The following is a 27187-nucleotide window of genomic DNA, read 5'->3' on the forward strand; positions in this document are numbered from 1 at the left end:
AGAATTAAGAGTCAATCTAGAACATACTACATGTAATTTTCAATCCTTGTGTTTTATTCAATCCAATTTATTTGGACTAAAAATTTTGTTCCCAAATTAATGAGGTAATAACTAATTAAGATAATTCAACCATAACGGGCCAGAGAATGAAGTAATTACCAAACCCAATTACCTCCAGTTTGCTTGTTGATAAGATCATCAGATTTTTTACCATTAAGACATTGTATTGATTTTCCTGTGTAACACTGTTTGTGACTAGAAAACATTGGCTTGTGGGTTTATGTGTTATAGAATCATTGACAGTTTGGTGTGATATTGATATCAATGGAGGAAGGAGGTGCGCTGATAATATGTCTACAAATAAATGTACCATGGATTGGTTTCTAAACATACAAATACCAAGGTGTGTGTACATGTATAGGAAATGGTACCAGCCTGGCAATCCTGGGGGTACTTTAGTTATAATGCCACACTTATGTACAAGCACCCAATGATATGTAAATACCTGGGCTACATCATATGAATAGGAGTTCAACAGTACTGACTGCACAATTAAGATTCAAAAGTATTTCATCCATTCCAATAATAATCTAGTATTAAGATCATATATTTATGGTGTCATTTTTTAAGGAATTAAATTATATTTAAAATTTATTTGCAATATCAAGAAAAGCTATGCCACAAAACAGCTGATCATCATAATAACCCCCTCCTCTCCTCTCTCTAGATCAAACCATATTTATATACAGTGAACCCTCGGATATCCGGACGCCAGTTATCCGGATGCCTCGGACGATTTTCACGGAACAAAATTTTTAAAAGTTATTTTGTCTTGTTTAATTCAGATATATGATCACATACGGACAAATTGATTGGGAACCAAAGTGTCCGGATAAATGAGGGTCCACTGTAGATCTCTAATCTCATTATATCAGATTTTCATTTTCCAGAGCCCCCTTACCCTAGCTCCTTCCACTCCCCTGACCTATCAAAGATCAAACTCTGATCCATTTTGAGCTCCTTCCCCTCTCCTGACCTATCAAAGATCAAACAATTTATAGATCCCTTCTGATCATTTCAGATTTTTCATTTTCGGTGTCATCAAATTACCTTGCTGGCTGCCTGCTCTCTCGTCCCTGGGCGGCGTGGAGTATCCCCCGAGTCCGCGCCCCGAGGGTCAGGATCCAGGGGAGAGCACTCCTGACCCCCTCTGGGTCTGTCCCTATGGATTCCATCCATAACAACTGCCTATCACACTGACTCCTGCCTTATGTACAGTGCATAATTCCAACATCCACAACGACTGTCAATATTATTCCATGATAAAATTCACTGATGTTCAAATTAAAAGCCAGGTATGAAAACTCTCAAATTAAAAAATTCCACATTTAAAACAGGTGTCTCAGAATCAGTTAATCTCCATAATTCTTTGAAAATTCAAAATGAAAGCAGATAAAAATGATTTTTTTTTCCTTCAAGGATGCTGCACACATCACATGCTACACAGTCAGAATTTCCTCTGCCTTGTCACTTTAGTATATCCAATTCCTCCGTCAGCATTCCTAGTTACACAAACTCCAGACACAACCACTGCCTGCCATTCCAACAGCAGAGAGCAGGCACCGAAAAACCTCGAAACACTAGAAGCCCAAGTTATGAAGCAAACCTCCGACGAATATAAAAAAAAACTGTGTTCAATTTACCGGGACATTTAACATAGTCAAAGGCATAAGACTGATTCCGTTAAGTATATAACGTGTACAAACAGAACGGGTAGATTCCATTCATAACATATATGTGTATTAAATCAATGAAGATCACACAGATACCTGAGCCATTGTCGGGATTAAATGTCAAATAAAAAAAAACCTAAACAACAATTACCAATAGAGAGAGAGATTTAAAAAGAAAAAGAGAGAGAAGTGTCTTGTAATCTATAATGGAATCACAACAACAATTAACAAGTGCTATTTAAATTGACCGAGTCGCATTCACTGTTTATTATTATCTACCTTGGTGGCAGGTCGCAACAGGTCTGGAAATCCCCTACTGGGCTATAAATAGCCTTATGAAAAAAAAATTGAATGTGACAGTATCACCCAAGAATAAATCAATACTATTTTTATTTTTTTTTTGTTATGAATGGGCAAGGGAGGGCGTTTCTATGTTAAATAAAGATATTAGATACACTGTGCATTAGTCAGATCTCCTGAAGATAAATTTATGAGGGTCATTTAAATTTTAAAGTGGTGTCACCTCCTTCATTTCACTTTCTACAGGTTTTAGCATGAACTGGAAAACCCCTAGTTATAAAAATACCGCAGAAAGGTGAAACCCATATATATCTAGGAGGCAGTAAATATTTGTATCTGTGTGTTTGATCTATCATTACGATATAACATTTGGGGCGAAGCTTAATTCCTTATAATTCCTTATTAATTTAATTTCAGTGCAGACAATGAGACAATTTCCCCCCATAATAAGGCTTCGCATTGATGATATTTTAAAAGTAACGTCAAGCAGAGTAATACGTTTTTTTTTAATTGTTAAACAATGTGCATAATTCATAATGATTTTAGGAGCAATGGCCATCTATTAAAACAGATTAATTTAATTAATCTAAGATGATTACTGAATAACCAAATTCTGTTTATCAAATTTGAATTTTTTTATGTTCCCAGCTAGTAACTGATTGATTTTTTTCATTAATCAGGGATGTAAAAAGAGAGAAAATATTTTTTAAATGTTTAAAGTTCTTCCTCTCCTGAAATACGAGTCTAATAAAATACCTGTTACAGGTAGCGAGTTCCAACAACAGGTAATAATAGGTAAACAGATTGTATCCAGTCAATAAGCTGCCACCCTTCTGCTGTTAGACCTTATCTAAAGACAACCAATAACTTCTCCCCAGGGGAGGGCCGAGCTTTCTTGATTGAAATTGACACCTGTGAGGTAATTCACAGCAATGAAAGTCTACAAAATTTATGGCACAATTTGTTTTCTTCAATTCACACAGGAGAAATAAATAAAATCAATACCAAGAGATTGAGAAATCTGTCTGGGTATTGCAATGGAGATATTACTGCTGTGTCAAGGGGAATAACTCTGCCTTCTTTATGTCTGCTACTGCATTGCTGAGACAATCCACCTCCTAAATTAAGTCTATATAGTATGTTACCTTTTTCCACTATTTACTAATTCAGTTATGCTGCATTTATCCAGTACATATTCTACTTATAGCCACATTTATCAAGTACTTTGCATAAGTTAACAATAGATCATCCAAATGTAAAGTTAAGATTTCCAAACTGGTATACTGTATACCGGTACATGGTTATTTTCTCCCCTCATTATTACCCTTTTTGGGCCAAAATATACATTCAATTTAATAAATCAATATTGTTTGGCGTGGCCATGGGCCCCTACCCCAACCTGAACCCCCCTTCCCCAAGAAAAGAATCCTGAATCTGCAACTGATCTTTGAAACATTTTTTTCCAGTTTCACTTCTAAGAGTTTCTAGTGACAATGTTAGACTAATCTGTTCATGGTTCCATTTGATTTTATTATGATCTGAGCTTGTACTGGTTAAATCATCAGAATGCAAAGATATATAATTGTTTATTTTTCATCAATAACTTTTTTAACTGTCAAAATTAAAACAGAATTAGCAATTAACACACCTAATTAGAATCATGCAACAAAATAACACCAAAACCAGCTAACTTAGAATTAATGTCAACTTAGAATAACATTTAACAAATTAACTTATCGTGCTACTGGACGGAATTAATACATTCTTACAGGTTTATATAATAACATAATTCGATCCCTTATTAGATATGTATCATATGTACATCCTATGGCCCACACAATTTGATGAAATAAATTAATAATTGAATGATGACGAGAAAAAAAACTTGAACTCAGGTACACACACTCAAATAGGGCTGTCACGGTTCCAAAATTTTTCGGGTCGGGTCGGTTCTGATTTATTTAGGTTCGGTTTCTGGTATTTCTGTTCGGGTAATTAATGGAATAAAAGCTAATGATTTGTATTATTTTCAACAACAAAAAGTATATTTTCATTTAATCCGAAATAGCAACATTTTAACAATAGACAACAATTGTACCATATTATTTAAATCACCTTATAATTGCAATGTATTAAGAAATGTCTTGTTTTTGACGCCATGTTTATAGTAAAACCTACACTACTATACAAATGACCGAATTCTGGAAAAACAGAAAAACCGAATGAAACTTCCAGGTCAACACAGGTACACACACTCAAACATTCAACATCAAAACTTCTGTGATAAGGAAATAATAAATAATCTTGAAGAAGGAGAATTTGTACAGCTTGCATTTTGAATACAAATAAAATTCACCATTAAAAGAATTAACTTTGACAATATCCAACAGCACCATTATTATGCTAATTTTACCTCTAATCTCAAAAGAGTTGATAAATAAAAGATTCTGAAATCTTATCATATTTTTATGACTTATCAACATGATATTGTATGTCACCAAGATTTATGAATACTATCATGCAAAAGGATTAATTGATCAAGACATAATAATTGTGCTTGATGAACTTAATTTACACAACTTTCTTTTCATTTGTGTAATAAACAATGATGGCATATAATAACAAGCACTTTTTTTTCTAAAACAAAAAGTACAGAATCATGAAATCATTATTGTTTATGGGTGATCTAATTAATTAAGTTCTTGTGGATATAATAGGTAGCCCTTAATTAAGATTTTTTATCCGAGTTTTGAAAATGACGTCATTCAATTTTCAGTTTGTATGAGTTACCCTTGACATCATGTTCCCACAAAAGAGTAAAATTTAGGTTGCACACAAAAATTGACCCCCCCCCCCCCCACACCACACACACACAAAAATAATGATTCCACAGTTCATATTAACTATTTCAAATAATTTAATTTCATTTTAATAAGCTGTTTCCCTTAATCATTCACAGTGTCAGAAATGCATGTACACAATTGGAATTTGTTGCAAATTTTGTGTTATCACAGTCAAACCCAAATCAGCAAAAATCTTAATGAAAATGTTTTGACATTTAAAAGGATAACAATCCAAATAACTAAAACTTTTAAAACTATTTATATACTTCTAAATCATAATTAAAATGTTTGCATAAGTTTCTTTTGATAGATATAAAATTACCTGCAACAAATATCAATATGTATACATCTGTGATTTTGGCAAGGTTGATTCAAAGAATTTGTATTTCCAACAATCTTTTAAAACTTCATGCATTTGACAAAATAGAGGACTTTCACATGCACATAGATTTTCTGAGACACAGTATCAGTCCAATGTGTATTAAATCATCTTCAACAAGCATTACTTAAGCTTTCTGCAATCATTAAACCATATTGATCAAGGATTTGATCATTAAATAAATTTTGTTGTCTGAAATTTTATTTGTAAAAGCATGCAACTGTAATTACTGAGCACTACTAACATTACAAACTTAAGAGGAATATGAAATTTGGAAAAAAGAAGAAAACCTTATGAGCATTTTGTGAAAGTCCTTTTCTCTCACCAATTTTTTTCAAACATGCATAATGTAGGCAGAGTGGATTTCTTTAACATGAGACATTCATACATTCTATTGCACACATACATAGCATTTCAATCCTTCACCAAAAGCATGCATATAAAAGACAGGCACATATTATAACATATTCTGCATATATTTTAAGTACTGCATACCACAGATTATATACATATATCATACCCCACATATATACCTTCAAGCTATGCATACAAATTTACACAGTCAACATTATACAAAGTTTCTTTGGCACATCAATATTTTATATGAGACCCTCACTCCTTTATAAAAGGCATTAACATTTAGGATATCCCTAAAACTATACATCTGTTATAAATTCTGCAATGCAGAGATAGAGATAATATAAAAACTACAAGCTGTTAATAACCTAGTGTTTCTACTGAGAGTGTAGTGATGGACTTTTTAAATATGGACTTATAGTTGTGATAGCACAAAAACAATTGACTATACACTTCTCGTCTGTGTGAATCATCAAGTCTTTTCAGTATTTTTCTGTATTTATCAAGTACACTCGTGCAGTTCAGAACGTGTCTGATTTAGGAATGTGTCACTCGTTCAAGTTTATTAAGTATCTTTCCTATGAAGATTTCTCTCCGATTCAGATCTTTGTGTTGGAGCCCAATCAGATGACGTAGCTTCCCCATGACTCAGCATCTCCAGTGAAGCTGTCCTGTCTGAGGACCCACTGCTCTGTTGCTTAGATTCTGTTGTGGACTTACTGCTTCTTGGTTGTAGATTCTGCTCAGTCCCAGTCTTTAATTTTCCTTTCAGAAATTCGATAGCATTAATGTGTTCCTTCTCCGCATCTGTCAGCATCACATGGATCCGGCCTGCCTCTCGATCTGACGACCTTGAGACATTTGCGTTGAAATGATCAGACATAGAAGATACTGGTCCACCACTGGATGACTCAGACACAGCTGGACTTTGAACCCTTGACCCTGAGGGCATGAACCTCGACCTTACAGTCGTTAACTCTGACCTCCCCCCACTCCCAAATGCCAAGATCTGGTCCTTCATCTTTAGTTCTCTTAGTAATTGATTTCTCTGAATTTCCAGCAACTCTTCTTTCTCTTGCAGTTTAGCTTCAATTTCTAAGAAGTCCATCTCTAGTAATCGCTTCTGTCTCATCAGTTCTTTCTCAATTAAATTCTTGTGATAAATAATATCCTCAAGTTTCCTCTGATACCCTATCTGCCTTTGTAATTCCATTTTCTTCTCACTGAGTTCTTTTTCTATACTTTCTCTTTCACTTAGTTTCACTTTCAGCAAGTCCTTCTCTCTTCTGAGATTCTCTTCCAGAATCATCTGGTCCCCGATTTTACTGGACAACTTGTTGTTTTCTAGTTCCCTCTCCTTTAACTTGTCAATCAGCTCCTGCCTCTGTTGTTGTAACAGCGCCACCTGCTGAGTAAACAGTTCATCTTTTTCTCTCTCTACTAACTCTTCACTTGACCCAAGCTGACCTTTCAACTCCATCACTAACCTCTCCTGCTCTTGGACTCTTTTCAGCCATTTGTCATTTTCCATCTGAAGCATTTTATTTGTTTCTTGCAGAACTGAAACCTTCTGTCTCATTGACACCAGCTCTGCTGAGAGGTTAAAGTTAACTACTGTGTTGGACATTCCAAGCTTTGATCTGAGACTGCCAGACATCCATTTCTCTCTTTCTAGAGCCTCCTGCAAGAGGGCACTCTCTTGCGTATAAATTGACTTTGTATCACTCAAGTCCTTCCGCAAGTTTGAAATTTCATCGATGAGTTCAAAATGCTTATTTTCTAAAGCCTTGTGCCCATCTTCATCTGGCCCCAGTCCTGAGACAATAGGCTCCCCTCTACAGTCCCAGCTCCCCCCACTGAACGTCGAAGCTCCACTCCCGCTACAAACTGAAGAACCTGAGGGCGAAAATAAATCCGAAGCCTCAGGAATACTTTCAGGTACATTGGTGGAGATCTCTAAATGTGATGTACTCCTGACACTGTAACTTGATTCATCATCAAGTGGTGATCTCCATGGTAGAAGGGGTTTCACATCTGATCTCTCTCCAACCTCTTCTTCAAATTGGTTTTCCTCTTCATTACCCCTGGGTGTAGTGTTTTCCTCTTCAAGAAGGTCTTCTTCAACATCTTCACTGCATTCCACTTGAGGAGGATCCAAACTCAGTTTTTGTTGGAGTGACTTCAGGTTTCTCTCTGGTGTCTGCCTCCCAAGTAAATGTTCCTCCAGCTTCCGTATGTAAGTTTCCTTCTCTTTCAAGGTTTTCTCCATTTTATCTTGATATTCTTGAAAATCTTGAATGTCCTCTCTTTCTGGAGAGTCTACTTGATCCAATTCATCTTCTAGCTTTTTTATGTAATCTTCTTTTTTCTTAAGATCAGTTTTTATTGACGACAACTCTCTTTGCAGCTTTAAAGAATCCTCTTGATTCATGTCTTTCTTAGTTTGTGTCTGTTTATTTTCAATCAGAATTGCACAAACAGCTGTCTGCACTTCTTTCTCAGCCTTTTCAACTCTGACATGAGAATCCGTTCTTGTTTCCCTCTCTCTGTAAACTTGTTCTCTCTCTGTGTCAGATTTTGTCTCTTCACTTTCAGATATAATTTGACTCGAATCAGTTTGAGCATCTGTGTCTATTGTTTTAACCTCCACATGAGTTCCCTTACTCTGTTTATCTCTTACAAATTGTGTCTGGGTTGACCCAGTCTTCATATCACCACTTGGCTGATCTTTACTAAAGTCAGCTTGACAATCTTTGTCACTTCGAGCAATTGAAACCCTCCTATCTCTTAACTCCTCCATCTCTTTCTGCAAGGCTTCAATCACCATTTTCTCTTCTATTAAATTATCTTTTAGAGCACTAGTTTCCCTCAGTAATTCCTTATTTATTCTCTCTTGGCTAACACACTCATCACTTAATGCTTTATTTTTCAGTTTATTTTCATCATTTTCTTCCTTTTTCTTCTTTAGTTGGAACACCAGCTCTTTTGTCTTGCTCTCTACATGATCCATAAAATCATCTTTTTCTTTCATTTCAAGCTGCAAGGATAAATTGTCTCTCTTCAGAATTTCCATTTCCTTCTGACAACTGTTCAAGGTTTCAGTCAGTTTCACAATATCGCTCTCAAATTCTTCCACTTTTGCTTCTTTTGAAAAAAATTCTTCTGTTGCTTTAATGTTTTGATCCTGCTTATTGAGTGGTGCACTTATGTCTTTAACACTGGTCTTCATTTTATCTTGATCTCTTACAATTCCAAAGCTTTCATCACCTGTCCCTGATGCAGTATCCTCTTTAGTCTGAGCCTCTATCTGTTCCACACCTTCTTCTGTCATGAAGTCTGGTACACTGTTGCGTCGGCTTGATCCCCCTTCCACGACCATCTCCTCTTCTTCTTCTTCCACAAAAACTGAACCCTGTCTCAGTTCACTTAACTCACTCTCTAACTTTCGAATCTTCTCTACCAAAGCCTTCCTCTCACTATTATTCAAGCTCTCCACAATCCGGATTTTTTCTGTCAAAAATGTCTTCTGTAATTCTAATTGGTTAACCCTGCTTTCCATCTCCTTGTAATGCTCGTTTGAGAACAATCTCAGCGCTGACCAGGTATCTCCAACTCTGTTTCCAGCATCTTCTGCCTCATAAGAGAACTGTCGCTGAACGAAAGGTCTTCCATTTCTTGACAAACCACTGCCATGTCGTCCTGAAAATGGAAGGCCAGCACTTAATGGAGCTGGTACTGCTGTGTCTTCCTTCTGAGATTTTAATTCCTCCTCCAAAAGTTTTCTGTATAACTTTTCTTCATTTAGCTTCTCTTCAAGAATATCTTTGAGTTTCTTTTCTTTTTCATAAAGAAAAGTTAGTCCTTTGAGTTTGTTTTCCATTGCATCCTTTGCTGCAGACGAATCAGCTTTCACTTTCACTTCTGTCCTTTCCCTGTCACCACTTTCATCAGTATTTACCTCCATTTCTGCTGAAGGCATTAACGACCCAATTTTATTTTTTGATCCAGCGGAGGGAATATCTTCTACAAGGCTGTTGAGCTCTTGTTCAAGTCCTTGGCGCAAAAGAATCTCATTTTCAATTTTTGTGTTCAACATCTGACACCTTTCCAATAATTCTGACTTTTCTCTGGAAAATTCATCCATTGCCTTTTTAATTTTTTCTTCAAAGAAATCTTTGACTTTCAAAAGTTTTTCCAGATGAGTTCTTTCCATATCTGATAATTCTGTCTCTGATATCCCAAAGTACTCTGTGGAGTCTGGTTGGTCCTGTTGATTTTCAGATGGAATAAACCCTTCATCCGTATCAGTTCTGAAATACTGAACTGGTGCAGACAAAGGGAAAACCACTCTTTTTCTCTCTCCTGGTGAAAACTGAGGAGGTTCAGCAGAAAAGGATCTTTGAATATTTCTTTCTTCGCGACTTGTGTCCAAATTAAGACTCAGCCTGCTGGCCTGTAGATCCTCATCTCGGATGTCTTTTAAATACTCGCTGTCTTCAGGGTTAAAGCCTTGTTCCATTCCACCGTAAGCTCCGTCTAATTCACTTTCTGATCTCACGTCAGTTGGTTCAGGTTGAAAGCCTTGTTTGAGCTCAATACTCTGAACTTCATTAACACTGACTTTTAAGCAGTCTAATCCCTGTTCATTCAAAAACTCTGACCCTCGCCTTCTCAAGGAATCTAACCTGAGATTCTTCTCCCTGTTTTGAAGTCCATCGCCTCCAGAATTAACATCAATCAATTCAGGTTTAAAACCTTGTTCAACAATAGTGTCCTCCATAACGACATCAGACTTCCCACTTCCTGGTGCATCAAATCCAATATTGGCTGTACGGTCCAGCAAATCTTTGAAATTTTGATAAAGCTTTTGACAATCAGATTTCCTACAGGACCATTCCTGCCCTTGATGAAGGTCTAAAGAAGAATCTGGCGAAACATCTTCAGAGATAAATATGGAGTTGTGGCCTCGATCTTGCTCACGAAAGACAGAGTCATCTGCTGCATCATCAAGGGCTGGATTCAAACCCTGCTTCATTTGTTGGATTTCATTCATTAATTTGTCCCTTTCTTCACAGACCTCCTGAAAAACATAAAGTAAATGAAAATATTAAAATGATTTACCATTAAATTGAATCCATAAATTCAATATTTTGTACTTCTTACACTACATCAAACAACAACATACCTGGAACTGCTTCTGGAACTTTTGTTGAATCCCTGCCTTCCTCTTTTCCACCTCCGCCTTCAGTTTCTTCCCGTGATCCTTCCGAACTTTCTGCATTGCCTCCACAAATTCCTTGTGTTTCTCTGCTTTGACAGATTCAATTTTCTGAGCAACTGCCTGTTCCATCTGCTTCACCAAGTCTCTTTTCTCCATGTCAAATTTTCCTAAAAGCTCATACTCATGGTCCTTCAGTGACATTTCCAGTTTTTCTTCCATTTCATACCTCATTCCTTCTATTTGTCTTTCATACTCTTCACTCAGCCCTTTACGGATGTTTTCCCTTTCTTCTTCTAGGTTAAAATCTTTAGGCTCTTTATCACTTTGTTTGATGACTGTTTCAGAAATTCCTTCTTCTGGGATAACATCACTTCCTTCAGTTCTATTTGATTCTTCCACCACTGAGCCTCCAGCAATATTTAAATCTTCTTCAGGTGTATTTCTTAATTGTTCTGCTTCCCTCAATTTCTCGCTGTCAAGTATATTATCTGCACCCACATCTGTTCTTCCCTCAGATTCAGTTGTGTGATCAACTCTTTCCTCAGATTCAAAATTCTGATCATTTGATTGTGACGTCTCATCCCCTAAGTTGAGATTTTCACTGCCTGACCTCTGGTTCATGAATTCAGTGTCAACACTGCAACTCTCACTCACAGTCTGAGGGATTACTGAATCTTCTATCAAATCATTCTCCACTACTAGATTTTCAACATCATGAGATCCACCACTCAAAGAGTTTTGGATCATTGATTCTCCAAATACTTCACTCTCCACCCCCTGAGATCCACCACCAGCCCTCCTTTGGTTCTGCAGCTCTTTGTTAAACTTATCATTCAGTTCTTTCTGCCTCTCTTTTTCTGTAACTACCAACAGATGATCCTTTTCTTCAAGACTTGTCATCAGTTGATCCCTCTGTTCTTGTGCCGACTGAAGTTCTGATTGAAGAATATCAATGGACAATTTTAATCCCCCAACATCTCGATTGACAGATCCAAGCTGTTCACGTAGTTTCTCCATTTCATTATTACACTCCTGTTTTGTCTCTTCCATCAAGGCGTGGACTGATTCGTATCTGCCCTGCATCTCTGTCAAATCTTCCAACAATTTCTCCTGAATTGAGATCAACTCATCCCTTTCTGCTTTAACTTTCTCAAACCTCTCTTGAGTTTGTTTCAACTGATCATTTTCTTCAGAAAGGACACCTATTTTTGCCCTCAATTCCTTAATTTCAACAACTTTCTTCAGCAGATCTCTGGCTAGTTTCTCTTTCTCCACAATGATCTCATCCATTTTAGATTTGAACTGCGACTGCTCTTTACGAATGTTGACCACGTCCTGACGACTTCTTTCTACAGAGTCCCTCATTTCTGTTGTAATACCCCTGTGGACTTTCACCTCTTCAATAATCGTCTCCCTCTCTTCTCTCATTTCTGTATTCTCTGTTGTAACAATCTTCAACTTTTTCTCAAGCACATGTATTATCTGTTCTTTTTCATTCAAATCCTTCTCATACGTAGAAGAATTCCTTTTTACATTTTCTATCTCTTTTTCTAACATCCTAGCATTCTCTTGAATTTCATTTGCTTTGTCTTCATTTTCCTGGCATCTGTGTGTCAACTCTTCCAAACTTGTCTCTTTCTCAAGCAACTGATTCCTTAAGGTTTCATTTTCTTCCTTCAAAACAATGTTCATCGAGTTAGCTAAGGTTAATGACACCAAAAGCTCACTGATCTGCTTGACTTTAGGGCTTTCCTCTTGAAGCTGAATTTCCCTCTTTCCACTGATATCATCCTCCTTTATTTTCTGCTCCACACTAGACAAAGCCTCATCCACACTCTCCCGTGTCTCAGCAATGGACTCCAGTTCATCTTTCAAGGATAAAATTTCATTTTTCAATACCTCATTAGAAGACACTGACTGCTGAAACAATGATGTTATCTGCATTATCTGACTCTGTCCTCTCTCTATTTCATCCTGTAAGTCTGAAAAATCTTTTTTAAGTCTGACATTTTCAGATGACAAAAGCTCTACTTTTCTCTCCATTTCTTTCTGTAATTCTGCATTATCTTCAACAAAATCAGATTCCTTAGTCATGTCTTCAGCATTACAAGTATTCCTTGCTGCGGCTTCACTGGTTAGTTTTTCCAGTTCTTTTGTCAAGACTTTGTTTTCCTCCATGAGTTGACTATTCTCTTCCATCAGTACCTCTAGGTCCTCTTCTTCTCCCTTACGTAGCCCTTGCCTAGCCTCCTTAAGACAAATCTTGAGATAGTTTTTGTCTTTCTCCAGCTCCTGAACTGTTGTCATTAATCTGTCAACTGTTTTCTTTAATTCCAGATTCTCAACTCTTGTAGACACTCTGGCTTTATCATTGCTACATTCTGTGGATACTGCTTGTTTGCCAGTACCTGCTGTTGTCTTCTCTGGTATTGACTTTTCTTCAGTAACTATCAACTGCAATTCTGACTCATCAACTTTCATTTCGGATTCTGATTCAGAGAGCCCTGCAGTTAATGCCATGTCCGACTTAATCTTAGACAACGATGATTCCAGTTTTCCCAAAGATTCCAGAACATTACTATCTTTCTCTACTTCTTCTTGTGGTGTCCTGTTACCAATGTTCTCCTTTAAATCCCCAATATCATCCCTCAGCTGTTGAATTTGATAATGCTTCTCTTCCAACCTTGACTCCACTTCTTTCCTCAGTTCTGTTTTTAATGTTTTACATTTCTGTTCCATCTCTTCAAGCTTCTTTACCATTTCTGAGTTTAATTCTTCGAGTGTTGACATTTTAAGTTGAAGCGTTTTAACCTGAAGTTCAGAGTCTTTCAATTTCTGCTGGAGATAACATACTTCCCTATCTTTTGTTGTACTCATTTCCACATTTCTTGATTCTACATTTCCCATCTCTTTCTCCAAATTAGAAATAATCTGCTTAAGTTCTTTAACTTGGATTTCTTCATCTTTTGCTTTTTCTGCCTGATGTTGCATCTCTTGTTCAAGGTTTAAGACTTTTTCAGATTTTTCCTTTAATTCTTGTTGAATTTGTTGGATTTCTTGTTCTCTGTTTAAAATGTCTATCTTGTGTTTCTCATTTTGTTCATGACTTGCATATTTTGTTTCCTCTACTAACACAGCAAGTCTTTCAATTTCAGAACTTTTCAAACTACACTCCTCTTCCAATTTTTTTGCACTGTCTTCTGAAAGTGATAACAAATTCTTAATTTCATCTTCTCTACTTTGCAAATGTTTCTCAGTGGATTTCATCTTTTCCCCATTTTCAGAAATCTGCTGAAGAAGACCTTCACATTTCAATTCCATTTCTTTCACCAGTTTCTCCTTTACTTCCAGACTTTCCATCAGATCCTGAGACTCCTTCTGAGCTGATATTTTTTCTTTCACTTCAGCTTCTAGTTTTCCTTCAAGTTCAGCAAATTTAATTTTAAGTTCCTCATTTTTAATCTGTGCATCTTTCCAAGTCTCTGTTAAATCCATACATTGTTTCTGTACTGACTCCAACTCATTTTCTTTAGCTTCAAGTTTTTCTTCCAGTCTGACTAATTTATCTGTCAATTCCTGCTTTATTTCTTGTAAAGCTTCCATATCCTTATTAAGTTGGTGATTTTTGTTTTCAAAATCTTTTAAAATCTCTCCCATTTTATGAAGTTCCGAGTCTTTCTCTTGCACTGAAGACCACAAGCTTCTCTGTTCTTCTCTGATTTTCTGAATCTCAGCATCTTTCATTTTTACATCTTCCTGATGTCTTTTCTTTATTTCATCATCTTCCTCCAACTGCTTTTGGATCCTCATCTCTGCACTCTGGATGTTGAATGACAGGATTCTATTCTGACCTCTTAATTCATCAATCACACTCTCAAGCTCCGAGATCTTAGTATTCCTAACTTCTTGGCTGGCTTGTTTTTGTTCTTCTAACTTTTGCTGCAAAGTTTGAATTTTTCTAAAGTTTTCCAGCTTCTCTTTTTCTACAATGTTCATTTCATTAATAAGTTTCCTGTGATTTTCCACCAACTCACTTTTCTCCACCAGTAAATTTTCATTGTCAGAATTCACTCTCTGTAACTTTTTAATGAGATCTTCAATTTCTGTTTCCATTGCTAATTTTTCATTCGTAGATTGGTCCAGCCTCTCTCTTAGTTTTGAATTATCCTCCTCTAATTCACTCAATCTTTGCACAATATCTTCACTTTCTTTTAAGATTTTGGATCCCATGACTTCAGAATCAGACAAACTTTCCAGCAGACTGGAATTTTCTGACACAACTGTTTCATATTTCTGCAAAAGCTGGTCATGTTCATATTTTAATGTATGGTTTTCATCACCTACCATATCATAATGATCCTGTAGACTTGAATAGTCACATTTCACATCATTAAGTTCCTTCTGTAATGTTTCTAATTTTTCCTTAAGTTCCTCGTTGTCATATTCTAAATTCTCATTCTTAATTGTTATATCTGAAAAACTTGCTTTGAACACATCAAATTGATTAGACACTTGATTTAACTTATCCCGAAAATCTTTACATTCACAAGATTTCTTGTCTAAATCCTCCATTACTGATTTTATTTTCAGTTGAAGAGATTCCTTTTCTGAAGCTAACACAGAAATTTGTTTTTCCATCTCACACTTTACATCCTCACTGAATTCACCTGCCACTGTTTTGTTTAGAGCAATAATAGTGTCTGGTAAATCCACATTATCATTTCTATTCTCACCATCAGGATTTACATGAAAATTACCACTTACTCCATCACTACCAATCCCAGTGGAAACAGAAGGTGGACTCTGAACAGAAACATTCTCAACAGAAACATGAACAACAGAACTGGAATTAGTTAACTCATGAACAATAACAGAAGCAGCAGCATCTGATGAAAGCATGCACGGGCTCACCTTAATGTCACCGGATTCTGAGTGTGTGCTGTCGGCTGTGGATCTCGCTCTGTCTGCAGGGCTGGGTCCTCTCTCTGAAGTAAGGTCAGTGTCAGGAACTGAAGTGCTAAGTATGACAGGTTCTTGCATAGTGTCCTCTGGAAGTGCCATCTCCTCGACAATTTGCATCATCTCAGTGTTTTGAGCCCCATCAACTCCATCTTCTTCATCATCCACCATCATGTCCTCCATTTCTTCAGGTTGAGATTCCATTTTGGATTCCACATTTTCTTCGTCTATAGAATCTTCCAGATTAAGACTGTCACAAGAAATGTTATCTGTTTCAGTGTTTTGAATCCTTTTCAGTAGTTTTTCCTTCTCTGCCTCTGCTTTTTCTAGTTTTTCGAGGAGGTGACATTTTTGGTTTTCTAATGTCCTAAGAATCTTAAGGAAATTTTCTGAATCTAATGAAATATCTGGGTCTAAGTTTAACACTGATCTGATTGCACTTTCATCTTGAGATTTTTCCTCTTTCATTGATTCTAGTTCAGATAAAACAGATTGAAGTGTCTTTTCTTTCACATCCTCCAATTGCTTATGTGCTACAAGACTTTCATTGAGTTTGGAAATTTCTTCTTCATATTGAGAAATAAGAATTGCACTTTGCTCCAATGAATTTGTACTGTCTTCATTATCGACATCATCAGATTTATTTTGTCCAAATTTATCTGATTTTTCCACACTAAATAAATTCACATGACTCGCTTGAACGAATTCTTCCTGAACAAACTCCATTTCCTCACACAACTTTTCACTACTTATTCCAACCTCTTTCTGAGTTGTAGTCTCTTTCTGATGTTTAGCCTCCTTTTCAATTGCAGCCTCACTCTGGCACAGCAGATCTTCCACCACAGACTCTAGCATGAATTCTGTGATGGAGTCATCACCCTCCTTTTCTGAAGTTTCCCAGTCCTTCGGTTTTTTAACATCGGGGGACGGGGACTTACTTTCTTTATAAACATGGATTTCGGCTTGCAGTGTATTTATCACATCATCTTTGTCTAGCAGTTCTTGTTTATAGGAGTCGTGAAGCTGGTCAATTTCAGCCCACTTCTCATCCTGGGAATTTTGCAGATCTTTCTGAAGTCGGAGAATGTGATCCTCTAAAGTCTGAACTTTGGTCTTAAAAGCTGAATTCTCTTCTTTTAGATGTTGGACTGTGGTTTCTAAGTCATGAATTTTAGACACAGATTTCTCCATGGACTCTTGGTTTTCATTTCTCTCGAATTCTAATTCATCCAGATCTTTCTTGGAAAAATTTTCCACCTCCTCTGTGAGTCTCTGTATTTCTGAAGTGAGCTCTTCTTTTTCACTCCCCAGTCTGAGATTTTCCTGCAGCAGCTTTTCCTTTTCACTCCCAGCCACTTCGATCTGGTACTGCTGACTAAGATATAAGTCCTGTTGGACGTTGATTCTATTTTTAAGTTCATCATTCTGAATGCGGTAACACTGACACTCCTGTTGAATTGAATCCAGCTGAGATACAATTGCCTCTAACTGAAGTTCTAAATCTTCACTTCGTTTACATTTTAATAAAGCATTCTCCAAATCCTCATTTAACTGGTCCAATTCCAAAGCCTGCTGTTCTTTTTCTCGCTGAAGCTCTACAATGTTGGACTCCTGCATGGAAAGTTGTTCATCTTTTTCCTCGAGACTTGCCACTAACATATCTCTCTCGACGCAAAATGATTCCAGTCTTCTCCCTTTCTCTGCAATATTTTTTTCAGAGCTTTCTAACTTTTCCTCCAGCTGTATGACTTCTTCAGAGAGTCTCTCGTTGTCACCACGTAGAAGCTCCATCTCAATTTCATGCTTGCTCTCAGTCAATGCTTCTTCCAACTCCAGGATTCTTTCGTTTTTTAGTTTTAGTGTGTCTGTCAGGAGTTCATAATCTGCCTTCAGAAGATCTAACTCCCCACTGTCACTGTCTGCTGTTTCTTTTGTTAATTTCAATTGATTTTCTAATTCTTTTACTTTCATTTTCAATTCCTCTGCTTCTTTCGCTACCATTTCATCTTTTACTTTCACTTCTTCTGTCACTTTCACATTTTCTTCTAGATCAATAATTTGAAGTTTCAGCTCATGATTTTCAATTTTCAAACACTCAGTTTCTTTGGCATTCTTTTCATTCAGACTTTTAACATTGTCTTTTAATTCCACATTCTCATTCCTTAGCTGCTGCACTTCTACTAAACTCTGTTCTTCCATATTTTCAATGTCACTTTTTAATTTCTCGTTTATCTGCTTGAGATCATTCAATTCTGAGAGACTGGACTCAAGATTTCTAACATTGTTTTTAAGTTTTTCACTCTCACTTTCACTTTGAGACACTGTGGACTGTAACTCAGCAATCTGATTGTCTTTACTTCTGACAACTTCCTGTAAAGCCTCCAGCTGACCCTGATTCTGTGTCGTTATTTCATCACTTCCTGTTTCCCTTGTCAGTTTCTGTAATGTGGCAATCTGTGTTTTGGCCTCTTGGAGTTCATGCTGTAGCTGTGATAGCTCCTCTTGATTGGCTGCTGAGGATCTTGGGTCATGACCTTGTTGGAGAGCCTCCTGATTGGTTGCTGGTGACCCTATGACCTGGTGACCTTTGTCCCTCTCCCTGAGATTTTTCTGGAGGACTGCTATTTCTGCCTTTGCCTCTTGCAGTGTCTGAGTTGTGGAGTTGTATTTTTCTGACTGGACCTCGAGAAGTTTACTGGCCTAGAAAAACAATGAGAAACACAAATCACTTTTTGTAAAACAATAAAACTGACCATTAGAATGTTAGAATGTACAGGTGACCTTTTTTAGCAGTTTTTTGACTGTTAGATACCAGTCTCTGACAAGATAAGGAAATTAGATACCAGTCTCTGACAAGATAAGGAAATGTACTTTGATATGCAGTCAGAGAAATAACTTTTTTTCTGTAGCATTTATAAAGAGAAGTCCGTATGTTTGGTTTGAACTTATATTTTGGGATTTGAAACTTTATAAACAGAGAATAATATTTATAAAGTCTCTTTACAATTACTTGTGTGCCAAGTTATACTGAAATCAGACCAAAATGTAGGAGGAGTAGCATTTTGAAAGAAATTTTACAGACATTTCTATTTTTCGTTCATCAAAATTAAAATTCAACAGAATTATGTATCATTTACTTGTGTGCCAAGTTATACTGAAATCAGAAAAAAAATCATTTTTAAACAATTTTACAGATAATTCTATTTTTAGTAACACAACAACACCATTCATTGAAATCAAAAACATACATTTTGTACTTGTTTGCCAAGTTATACTGAAATCAGACCAAAACTGTAGGAGATAGCATTTTCAAAGAACATAGAAATTTCCCACGGCAACACCCATTCAAAAACCGATCACAGATTTATGTATCTTAGTGTATTCTACTTGCATGTGTGGTGAAATCAGACCAAAACTGTAGGAGGAGTAGCATTTTGAAAGAATTTCACAGAAATTTTTATTTTTACTAACCACGGCAACACCGTTCATCGAAATCAAAAACCAATACACAGAATTATGTAACTTAGTGTATTCTACTTGTGTGCCAAGTAATACTGAAATACGACCAAAACTGTAGGAGGAGTAGCATTTTGAAAGAATTTCACAGAAATTTCTATTTTTAGTAACCACGGCAACACCGTTCATCGAAATCAAAAACCGATACACAGAATTATGTAACTTAGTGCTTGTGTGCCAAGTAATACTGAAATCAGACCAAAACTGTAGGAGGAGTAGCATTTTGAAAGAATTTCACAGAAATTTCTATTTTTAGTAACCACGGCAACACCGTTCACGGAAATCAAAAACCGATACACAGAATTATGAGTGTATACTTGTGTGCCAAGTTATATTTGCAAAACTGTAGGAGGAGTAGCATTTTGAAAAAACATATGGATTTAGAACATTACTATCGCATAATCTGGTCTCTTAGATAAAGACTAATTTCACGGACATACATTTTGTAGTTGGTTCTTGAGATGCTGAACTTCCTGGGCCATTTCCGTTGCTATGGTGTCGGTGGGGGCCTGATTGGTCACGGTCTGTAGAGCAGACGACAGCTGGACAATCAGCTCCTCCCTCTTCTTAACGGCCGCCTCAAGTTCAGTCAACTGGAACAGAACGAAGATATGTAAACATACGGATTTAAAACTAAAGAGGATGCAAGACAACCCCCCTATCAACTTTATACACCAACTTAATTCTGAGAAATATACAACCTTTTATCCCTTACAATTAGATATAACATCAAATGTCATGGATGTAAACATCAGTGTTTGTGTGATGTGACAGACTAATACTCAATCATTGTGTTTTTTCTCATAAAACAGGGTTCTAACTAATACAAGAATCTGTGTAAAAGATGCAGTAACTTTACTTCGGGTAGGATTGTTACTTCTGACTCCTGAATCTTTTTCTGTAGTTTGTCATTCTTTCACAAATCTTTGTTACTGTTTTTGGTATGTCAGGGAAGGCAGTGTGTGTGTATGTAGGGGCGGGGGCTACCTGTGACTCCTGATCCTTTTTCACGTAATTCTTTGAGATGACTTTATCCAGGGTCAATTGTTTTCCTGTCAGTCCTGCCTGTGTGTGTGTGGGGGGGGGGGGGGGGAGGAGGGGGGGTTACTTTTGACTCCTGGCTCTTATTGTGTAGCTAGTTGTTCTCTAAAATGACTTTATCTAGGGCCAGCTGTTTTTCTGTCAGTCTTGTGTGTGTGTGGGTGGGGGGAGGGGGTATAGGAAGGGGGAGGTGTATTTGGGGGGGGGGGGGGGGGGGGTTACCTTTGATTCCTGGATCTTTTTCTGTAGTTGGTCATTCTCTAAAATGACTTTATCCAGAGCCATCTGTTTTCCTGTCAGACTTGTGGGGGGGTGTATTTGGGGGGGGGGGGGGTACCTTTGACTCCTGGATCTTTTTCTGTAGTTGGTCGTTCTCTGAGATGACTTTATCCAGGGCCAGCTGTTTTTCTGTCAGACTTGTGTGTACATGTACTGTGTGTGTGTGTGTTGGGGGGGGGGGGGTTGTTACCTTTGACTCCTGGATTTTTTTCTGTAGTTGGTCATTCTCTGAGATGACTTTATCCAGAGCCAGCTGTTTTCCTGTCAGACTTGTGTGTGTGTGTGTGGGGGGGGGGGGGGGATGAGCTGGTCGTTCTCTGAGATGACTTTATCCAGAGCCAGTAGTTTTTCTGTCAGACTTGTGAGTTTGTGTGTGTGTGTGTGTGGGGGGGGGGGGGGGAGTTGTGTTGGGATGAGGGGGTTACCTTTGAATCCTGGATTTTTTTCTGTAGTTGGTCGTTCTCTGAGATGACTTTATCCAGGGCCAGTTGTTTTCCAGTCAGACTTTCCTCCAGTTCCTCGATTCTGTCGTACGCAGCGTAAAGAGACGTCTGGGTCTTCAGAAGTGTCCGTGTGTCCTACAACATTTATTCCATTTTTTATATGAAATACATACAATTTAATGAATTTTAAAATGATTGTTGGATTCCTTGTACAAAATTACCTTTCAATCAAAAGTAGGGGAAAAAATGAGAATTTTATTTATAGGTAATTTACAGTATACAAATAGACTTATTTTCTTGGTCAATGACACCAGAAACCTCTGCATAAATCCCTGACCCAGCAGGGTTTTTTCTAGGTCTTAAAAACAAGGGCCTGGGCCTTTCCAATTGGGAAAAATAGCTACATTTGGTTGATATTGGGAAAAGTATCATATTTAATATTTTTCTATATAAATTCAAATAAGAGGGTTTTTGTTTTATTTGCAAAGTATTTCTTTGACCTATTTTCCATTCAGTCAATCAGTTTTGGGAGAATGCCTTTTAGATTTTTATTTGGAACAGCTTTTTTGATAAAAATGTTACTATGTTTGAACATTTTTTAACCGGTTTGTTTGTTTCGTTTTGATTATTGGGAATTTTAGTCTAATGAAATGTTAAGGGAAAAACACATACTTTTTACCATTGGGAATGGGGCTCGATTTTTTTATCATGGCCCCCTACGATCTACCTAAAAAAAACCCTGCCCAGTTATAAAAGATTTTCCAATTATTAAAATTTTAAGTGATTTAAGAGATTTGATTGAAACAGTCAAAATAATGAAAATAGTTTACAATTGTACAAATTATTTCATGTTGACACTCCCTGTCAGAAAATTCAATTGAACTGAACAACTGGCCATGTTAATGAACAAAAGTGTACAAGACATGACGTGGACCTTGACTACAAGAACTTAACAACCAGACACTTACATCAGATCTGCTCTCTGTGTTGCCTTGGTCACTCTATAAATAGAACAAAACATTGACAGAAAAATGACTCTTAAAATACAAAAAAACACAAAAAGAGTTCATAACTAGTGCAATTTGATAAACAGACAATGTCACAATATTTATAAGACAGGAATTTTTTTAATTTATATATACACTATTTATTCAAATAACTCTCCCTTGCGTAACATATATGTGTTATTGTTTACTCTTCAAAGACAGAAATGACACTTCTGATCATATGAAACAAGAAGGATACTGAACCAAATGTATTATTGTACACTGGCCCTGGCGCAAGACACACACAGAGGTCAAAAAGTCACAGAGGTCAAAGGTCACTTACATCTGACAAGGACACATCTCCTGAGCTGGACAGTGAAGCCTCACTCTGGCTAATTCCCATGGCAACATCTTCCCTGTCATCTCCCGGTGACACAGTTTTCTTCTTCTTTCTTTTTTTCTGGAACTCTGCCAACTAAATATGGAGAGGAAAGTCATATATATTATTATAACAGTAACTTGATCCAAAGAGTCGTATCACGTCGAGTTGACAGACCTGGATCATCAGATCTCACGAGACGCGAAGCGTCGAGTGTGATTGATGATCCGCGCCTGTAATCAGTATAGTTTTACGGCTTTCGCGCAAGTTACTGTTTAATGATACATTTATTATATACCCCCTTATATCTAGCTAAATATAGCAGAATAAAACTTTAGAGATCAATTGTATAACATTTATCCATAAAACATTGCATAATAACTAGGGACTTTTTAACGCGCAAGAAAAATAACGTCATGTTTTTGCGTACTACGTCATCAGTTTCAGAGAGTGGTGATATGGATTCAGAAAACCACAGTGTGGTGATCTGGAAAATCGGATCAAACTCTGTAAAATTAACAGTAACAAAAACAAGGAAATTGATGGGTATATAATAAAAACTATTATCACTATAGAGATTTTAACAAACCCAATTTCCTTTTTTTTTCTCGTGTGGGGATTGTGAAAAAGGGGTAGATCAGTATAGTTTTTATTTTTCGTAAGTTATTTTTTATGATTGAAGATTTTTTTTGGTTTAAAATTGTAATGATTTTATGTCACATTATAGCTGAAATAATTTCTGTGTGTTTTATATTTTGCAAATTATATATGATCACTAAAAAAGTGAAAAATAGGTCACCGCAAAAAAAAAGGATATATGGGTACATATATATTATTATAACAGTAACTTGATCCAAAGAGTCGTATCACGTCGAGTTGACAGGCGCGGATCATCAGATCTCATGAGACGCGAAGCGTCGAGTGTGAAAATTGTCAACGAGCGTTAATTTTTGCAGTTACTGTTATAATGATAAATTTATTATATACCCCCTTATAACTAGCTAAATATAGCAGAATAAAACTTAAGAGATCCATTGTATAATATTTATCCATAAAACAAAGCGTAATAACAAGGGACTTTTTAACGCGCAAGAAAAATAACGTCATGTTTTTGCGTACTACGTCATCAGTTTCAGAGAGTGGTGATATGGATTCAGAAAACCACAGTGTGGTGATCCGGAAAATCGAATCAAACTCTGTAAAATTAACAGTAACAAAAACAAGGAAATTGATGGGTATATAATAAATAACAGTGTTACACACAGAATAAAGTAAGGAATGATTTCAGAAAGATCTTGCAAGTTTTAATTCCATGAGTCGAATTGTACCCATCAATTTCATAGTCTAGCTATTATTATTAAACATTTTAAACATAACAGATTGAAATGACATAAGCTGCATATTTCCAATTTTGCCAGCTAATGTTCTGCAATCTTAATACATCTCAGGTGATTATAGTTAGTTTGAAAGTTGGACAATAAGTTTATGAATTTAAAAAATCAGAAAAAATGCTTTCCTTGTTCTGTTCATATAGATTTTACATTATTTTAAAAATAATAACATGTATGAGAGCAATAAATTACAATTTTCTACTTTCACATATTTCAATAAAATACAGTGATCAGATACCAACCACAGGAGAAAAATGTACCTACCTGTGCATCAAATATTGGGATGGGGCCAATATTAGGTAATATTTGGGGTCCTTGAAAAAAGCCATATTGGGCAAGGCGTAATGTATTTTTTCAAGGACCCAACATATTTCCGTATTATTCCTCTAAGTGTTTACATAACGAATTTATCCTGTCAAAGATTTCTCAATAAAGTTAACACTCTTTTTCTGCGTTAGCTAACCATTCCGTAACAAATTTTGTTTACAGCTGTGCATTGTGACGTCGTTTAATGTTTATATGACGTCAGCTATTCAGCATGTTCAATAATGATGTGTGGTGGGTAGGTCACATGGATGATGGTGGGTGCATATTAGCAATATGAGGTGGGAAGACAGCATAACATTGTTTCATGCAGTATTCTTCTCGACTAATGAAATTTCACAATTTTTATCAGAGGCAGGATAACTTCAATGGGAATATTGGATGTAAACATTATACTCCTACCCAAACAAAAGTTCCATTTCTTCCAAATTACTATATTTGTTAAAAGTAGTAGTCCATTAAGGTAAATATATCAGTAACAATGATTTGTTGCATGCAAAAAAAAAATTAGAGTAAAATTTTGACATATAATTTTTGTCAATATACCGGGGGCCGTATCAGGCGTATGTCATCTCATCCTTTCAACTATGTGATTTATAGCGAGTGCAGCGAGCGTCGCGAAGCGACGCTCGTAACTGCGAGCTCTTAAAGCAACGCCTATGCGAAGAGAAAATTCGGACTATCTGCACATTCATTCGATGAAATTTTTTGATGCCGAAATTGGACCCACAATGCAACACTTAATTGTTAAAGCTACTTTGAAAAGAATAGGAAAAGTCCAAAATATAAGTAAACATGCCCTGATATAATGGATAAATATTGAAGATCAAACATTTAGCTTACTAGAAACGTTTTTTTTTTATTTTCAGCATTCCAGGATTCTTTGGCGAAATGTAACTTACTGTTTAATTCGATAAATCAAAAATTTAGATTATAAAGCAACAAATGAAACGTGCAGTTTATTTAAAATTTTCCTTTTAAATTCTAACAAAATAAAATTGCGCTCGCCATAACGGACATTTAACACATGCAAATGAAACATATTCAAGATTTTATTTTAAAGTTTCACTGTTCAAAATATAAGTTTATTTTCGAACTCATTCAAACAAATAATTGAAGAATTTAGATTCTAGGCTTAATCAAATATACTATCGTCCATGACAGAGGAAAAAGAAATAAACGATCATGACAGGGTTGTTGCACACACCATGCATTTCTGTTTAATGGATCAAAAACAGGATGCATGTGTGGAAAAAACAGATAACAAGTAAACAGGTTTTGGGGAATTTTTAAGTATGAAATTGGGAAACATCTAGCACTTTGTGCCATTGGGAAAATATTGAATAATTGATATGCAGTGATGTTTACCAGCTTTCAAGTTTTGTATTTTCGTCGGCTGCCATTTCTAACGACTTGTGCCTGGTTCCTAAGTTGTCGCTGGTCGTCCTCGTTTTGCGACACAGGGCGGCATCATTAATACTGTTTCGACTATTCGTGTCAACAACATTCTTTAGTTGTAAACTCATACATTTACAGGTTTTACCGATTAATCGATCTCAAATTTCAATCCGATTAATCTTTGGTTGGGTTTCAGCGATAAATAATAAAATATAATAACACCACTATTCCAAATTACTATATTTGTCAAAAGTAGTAGTCCATTAGGGTGAATATATCAGTAACAATGATTTGTTGCATGCAAAAAAAAAAAATTAGAGTAAAATTTTGACATCTAATTTTCGTCAATATAATTTATTACACAATCCTTTCAACTATGTGATTCTTAAGCTCTATCATTTTAAAGCACAATCTCTTATAAGCTATATAGCTTTAAAAGCTATATAGCAAAACCAATGAATATTCAAAATAGTTTATAAAGCTATATATATGCAGTTTCTCACAAAAATTTTTTGAAAGAAAAAAACAAAAAAATTTTACTATATACATATGTTTATATTGGACTATCAAAAATACAACCTAAATCATAGAAAGTTCTAAAATTGCTGATGTTGAATACCTTTAAACAAAATATGAATTTCCATTGTTTGGGTAACTGTGTGTGCGGTGAGGCATGGGTAAGTATGATTGCTTCTCATTGTGCTGAACTGTTACTAATCAATTATCCTGTTGGCCATAACTGGCCTCCTTTATAATTTCATTCAAGAAAAAACTGTGTGGTCACTCATTAGCCCCAAAACTTTTAAAATATTACAAAGTCTCTCAAGGAGACGCAATTTGGTGAGTGATTTTTACATGCAATGTATTCAGAAGAGTACAAAGTTTAATATATCCACTGCACCAAAGTGCGACTTTTTGCACATGTTGAAAAAATAACACATTTGAGAAAAACGTCTGAGAAAATAGCTTCATCAAGCTATTCTAAATAGCTTAATAAAGCTATATAGCTAAATCAAGCTATATAGCTTAATCAAGAGATTGTGCTGGACCTGATGTTTATAAAGTTTACTGTAAATCAAAATGAAAGTCCGTTTCTCGAATCTCATTCAAACAAATAATTGAAGCATTTAGATTCAGGCTTAATCAAATAATTTGTCGTCCTGTTGAGGAAAAACATCTCCCGATTTCATCACACACCGACATAAGGATAAAGGATGTAGCAAACAGCGCCACGCTGGACCAAAACAGATAACAAGTAAACAATGGGGGATTCTTGTGTTTCGTGAAAGAAACATGCTTAAAAACTGGAAAAATAATGAATAATTGATATGCACCTTTTGTTTACCAGCTTTCAATTTCTGTATTCTTTCGTCGTCTGCCATTTCTAACGACTTGTGTCTGTTTCCTAAGTTGTAGACGAAGTTTTAGCGGCCATTAATACTTTTTCCGGTAGGTGTCGCACTTAACGATTGTAATAGTTGAACAATGTCGGTTATTATCCGGATGGTATAATTATGAACAACCCACTGTACTTTGATTTACTTAGATGAATATAATAAAATATAATAATCTAGGGGAGAGAGAACAAGAGAATCACAATATTATTCAGCAAATATTTTTGTTTTACAATATTTTTAT

General features: G+C 36.1%; 1 protein-coding gene across 4 annotated transcripts; it reads right to left on the minus strand.

Annotated features, from left to right (window-relative positions):
- Window positions 1–4277: 4277 nt before the first annotated feature.
- LOC134230338 (A-kinase anchor protein 9-like) lies at window positions 4278–27019 on the minus strand. Of its 4 annotated transcripts, XM_062712101.1 has the most exons (7): window positions 26884–27019; window positions 22401–22532; window positions 22040–22072; window positions 21054–21206; window positions 19749–19901; window positions 10798–18492; window positions 4278–10692 (listed from the first exon to the last, which is right to left on the minus strand). In XM_062712101.1, exons 1-7 carry the CDS (start codon window positions 26929–26931, stop codon window positions 6178–6180), a joined length of 12729 nt encoding a protein of 4242 aa, XP_062568085.1. In that variant the 5' UTR covers window positions 26932–27019; the 3' UTR covers window positions 4278–6177. The 4 variants fall into 4 exon arrangements, with proteins under 4 accessions (XP_062568085.1, XP_062568088.1, XP_062568087.1 ...); XM_062712104.1 differs by lacking the exons at window positions 21054–21206; window positions 22040–22072; window positions 22401–22532; window positions 26884–27019 and adding an exon at window positions 20819–20894; XM_062712103.1 differs by lacking the exons at window positions 21054–21206; window positions 22040–22072; window positions 22401–22532; window positions 26884–27019 and adding an exon at window positions 20687–20762.
- Between the last annotated feature and the right edge of the window lie 168 nt (window positions 27020–27187).

Source organism: Saccostrea cucullata, unplaced genomic scaffold (genome assembly GCF_032062105.1).
Source record: "Saccostrea cucullata isolate Sc308-1 unplaced genomic scaffold, CSIRO_AGI_Scuc_v1 ctg5053, whole genome shotgun sequence".
Taxonomy (NCBI): domain Eukaryota; kingdom Metazoa; phylum Mollusca; class Bivalvia; order Ostreida; family Ostreidae; genus Saccostrea; species Saccostrea cuccullata.

What these genes read in the sequence shown, in the direction of transcription:
- LOC134230338 (XM_062712101.1), bottom strand. Translation starts at nt 26,931, where the DNA reads ATGGCAGACGACGAAAGAATACAGAAATTGAAAGCTGGTAAACAAAAG. An exon ending in TGAAAGCTGGTAAACAAAAG is followed by an intron (nt 22,533 to 26,883) that starts GTGCATATCAAT and finishes CTCCATATTTAG; the next exon opens with TTGGCAGAGTTCCAGAAAAA. An exon ending in TCAAGAACCAACTACAAAAT is followed by an intron (nt 18,493 to 19,748) that starts GTATGTCCGTGA and finishes TTGTTTTTCTAG; the next exon opens with GCCAGTAAACTTCTCGAGGT.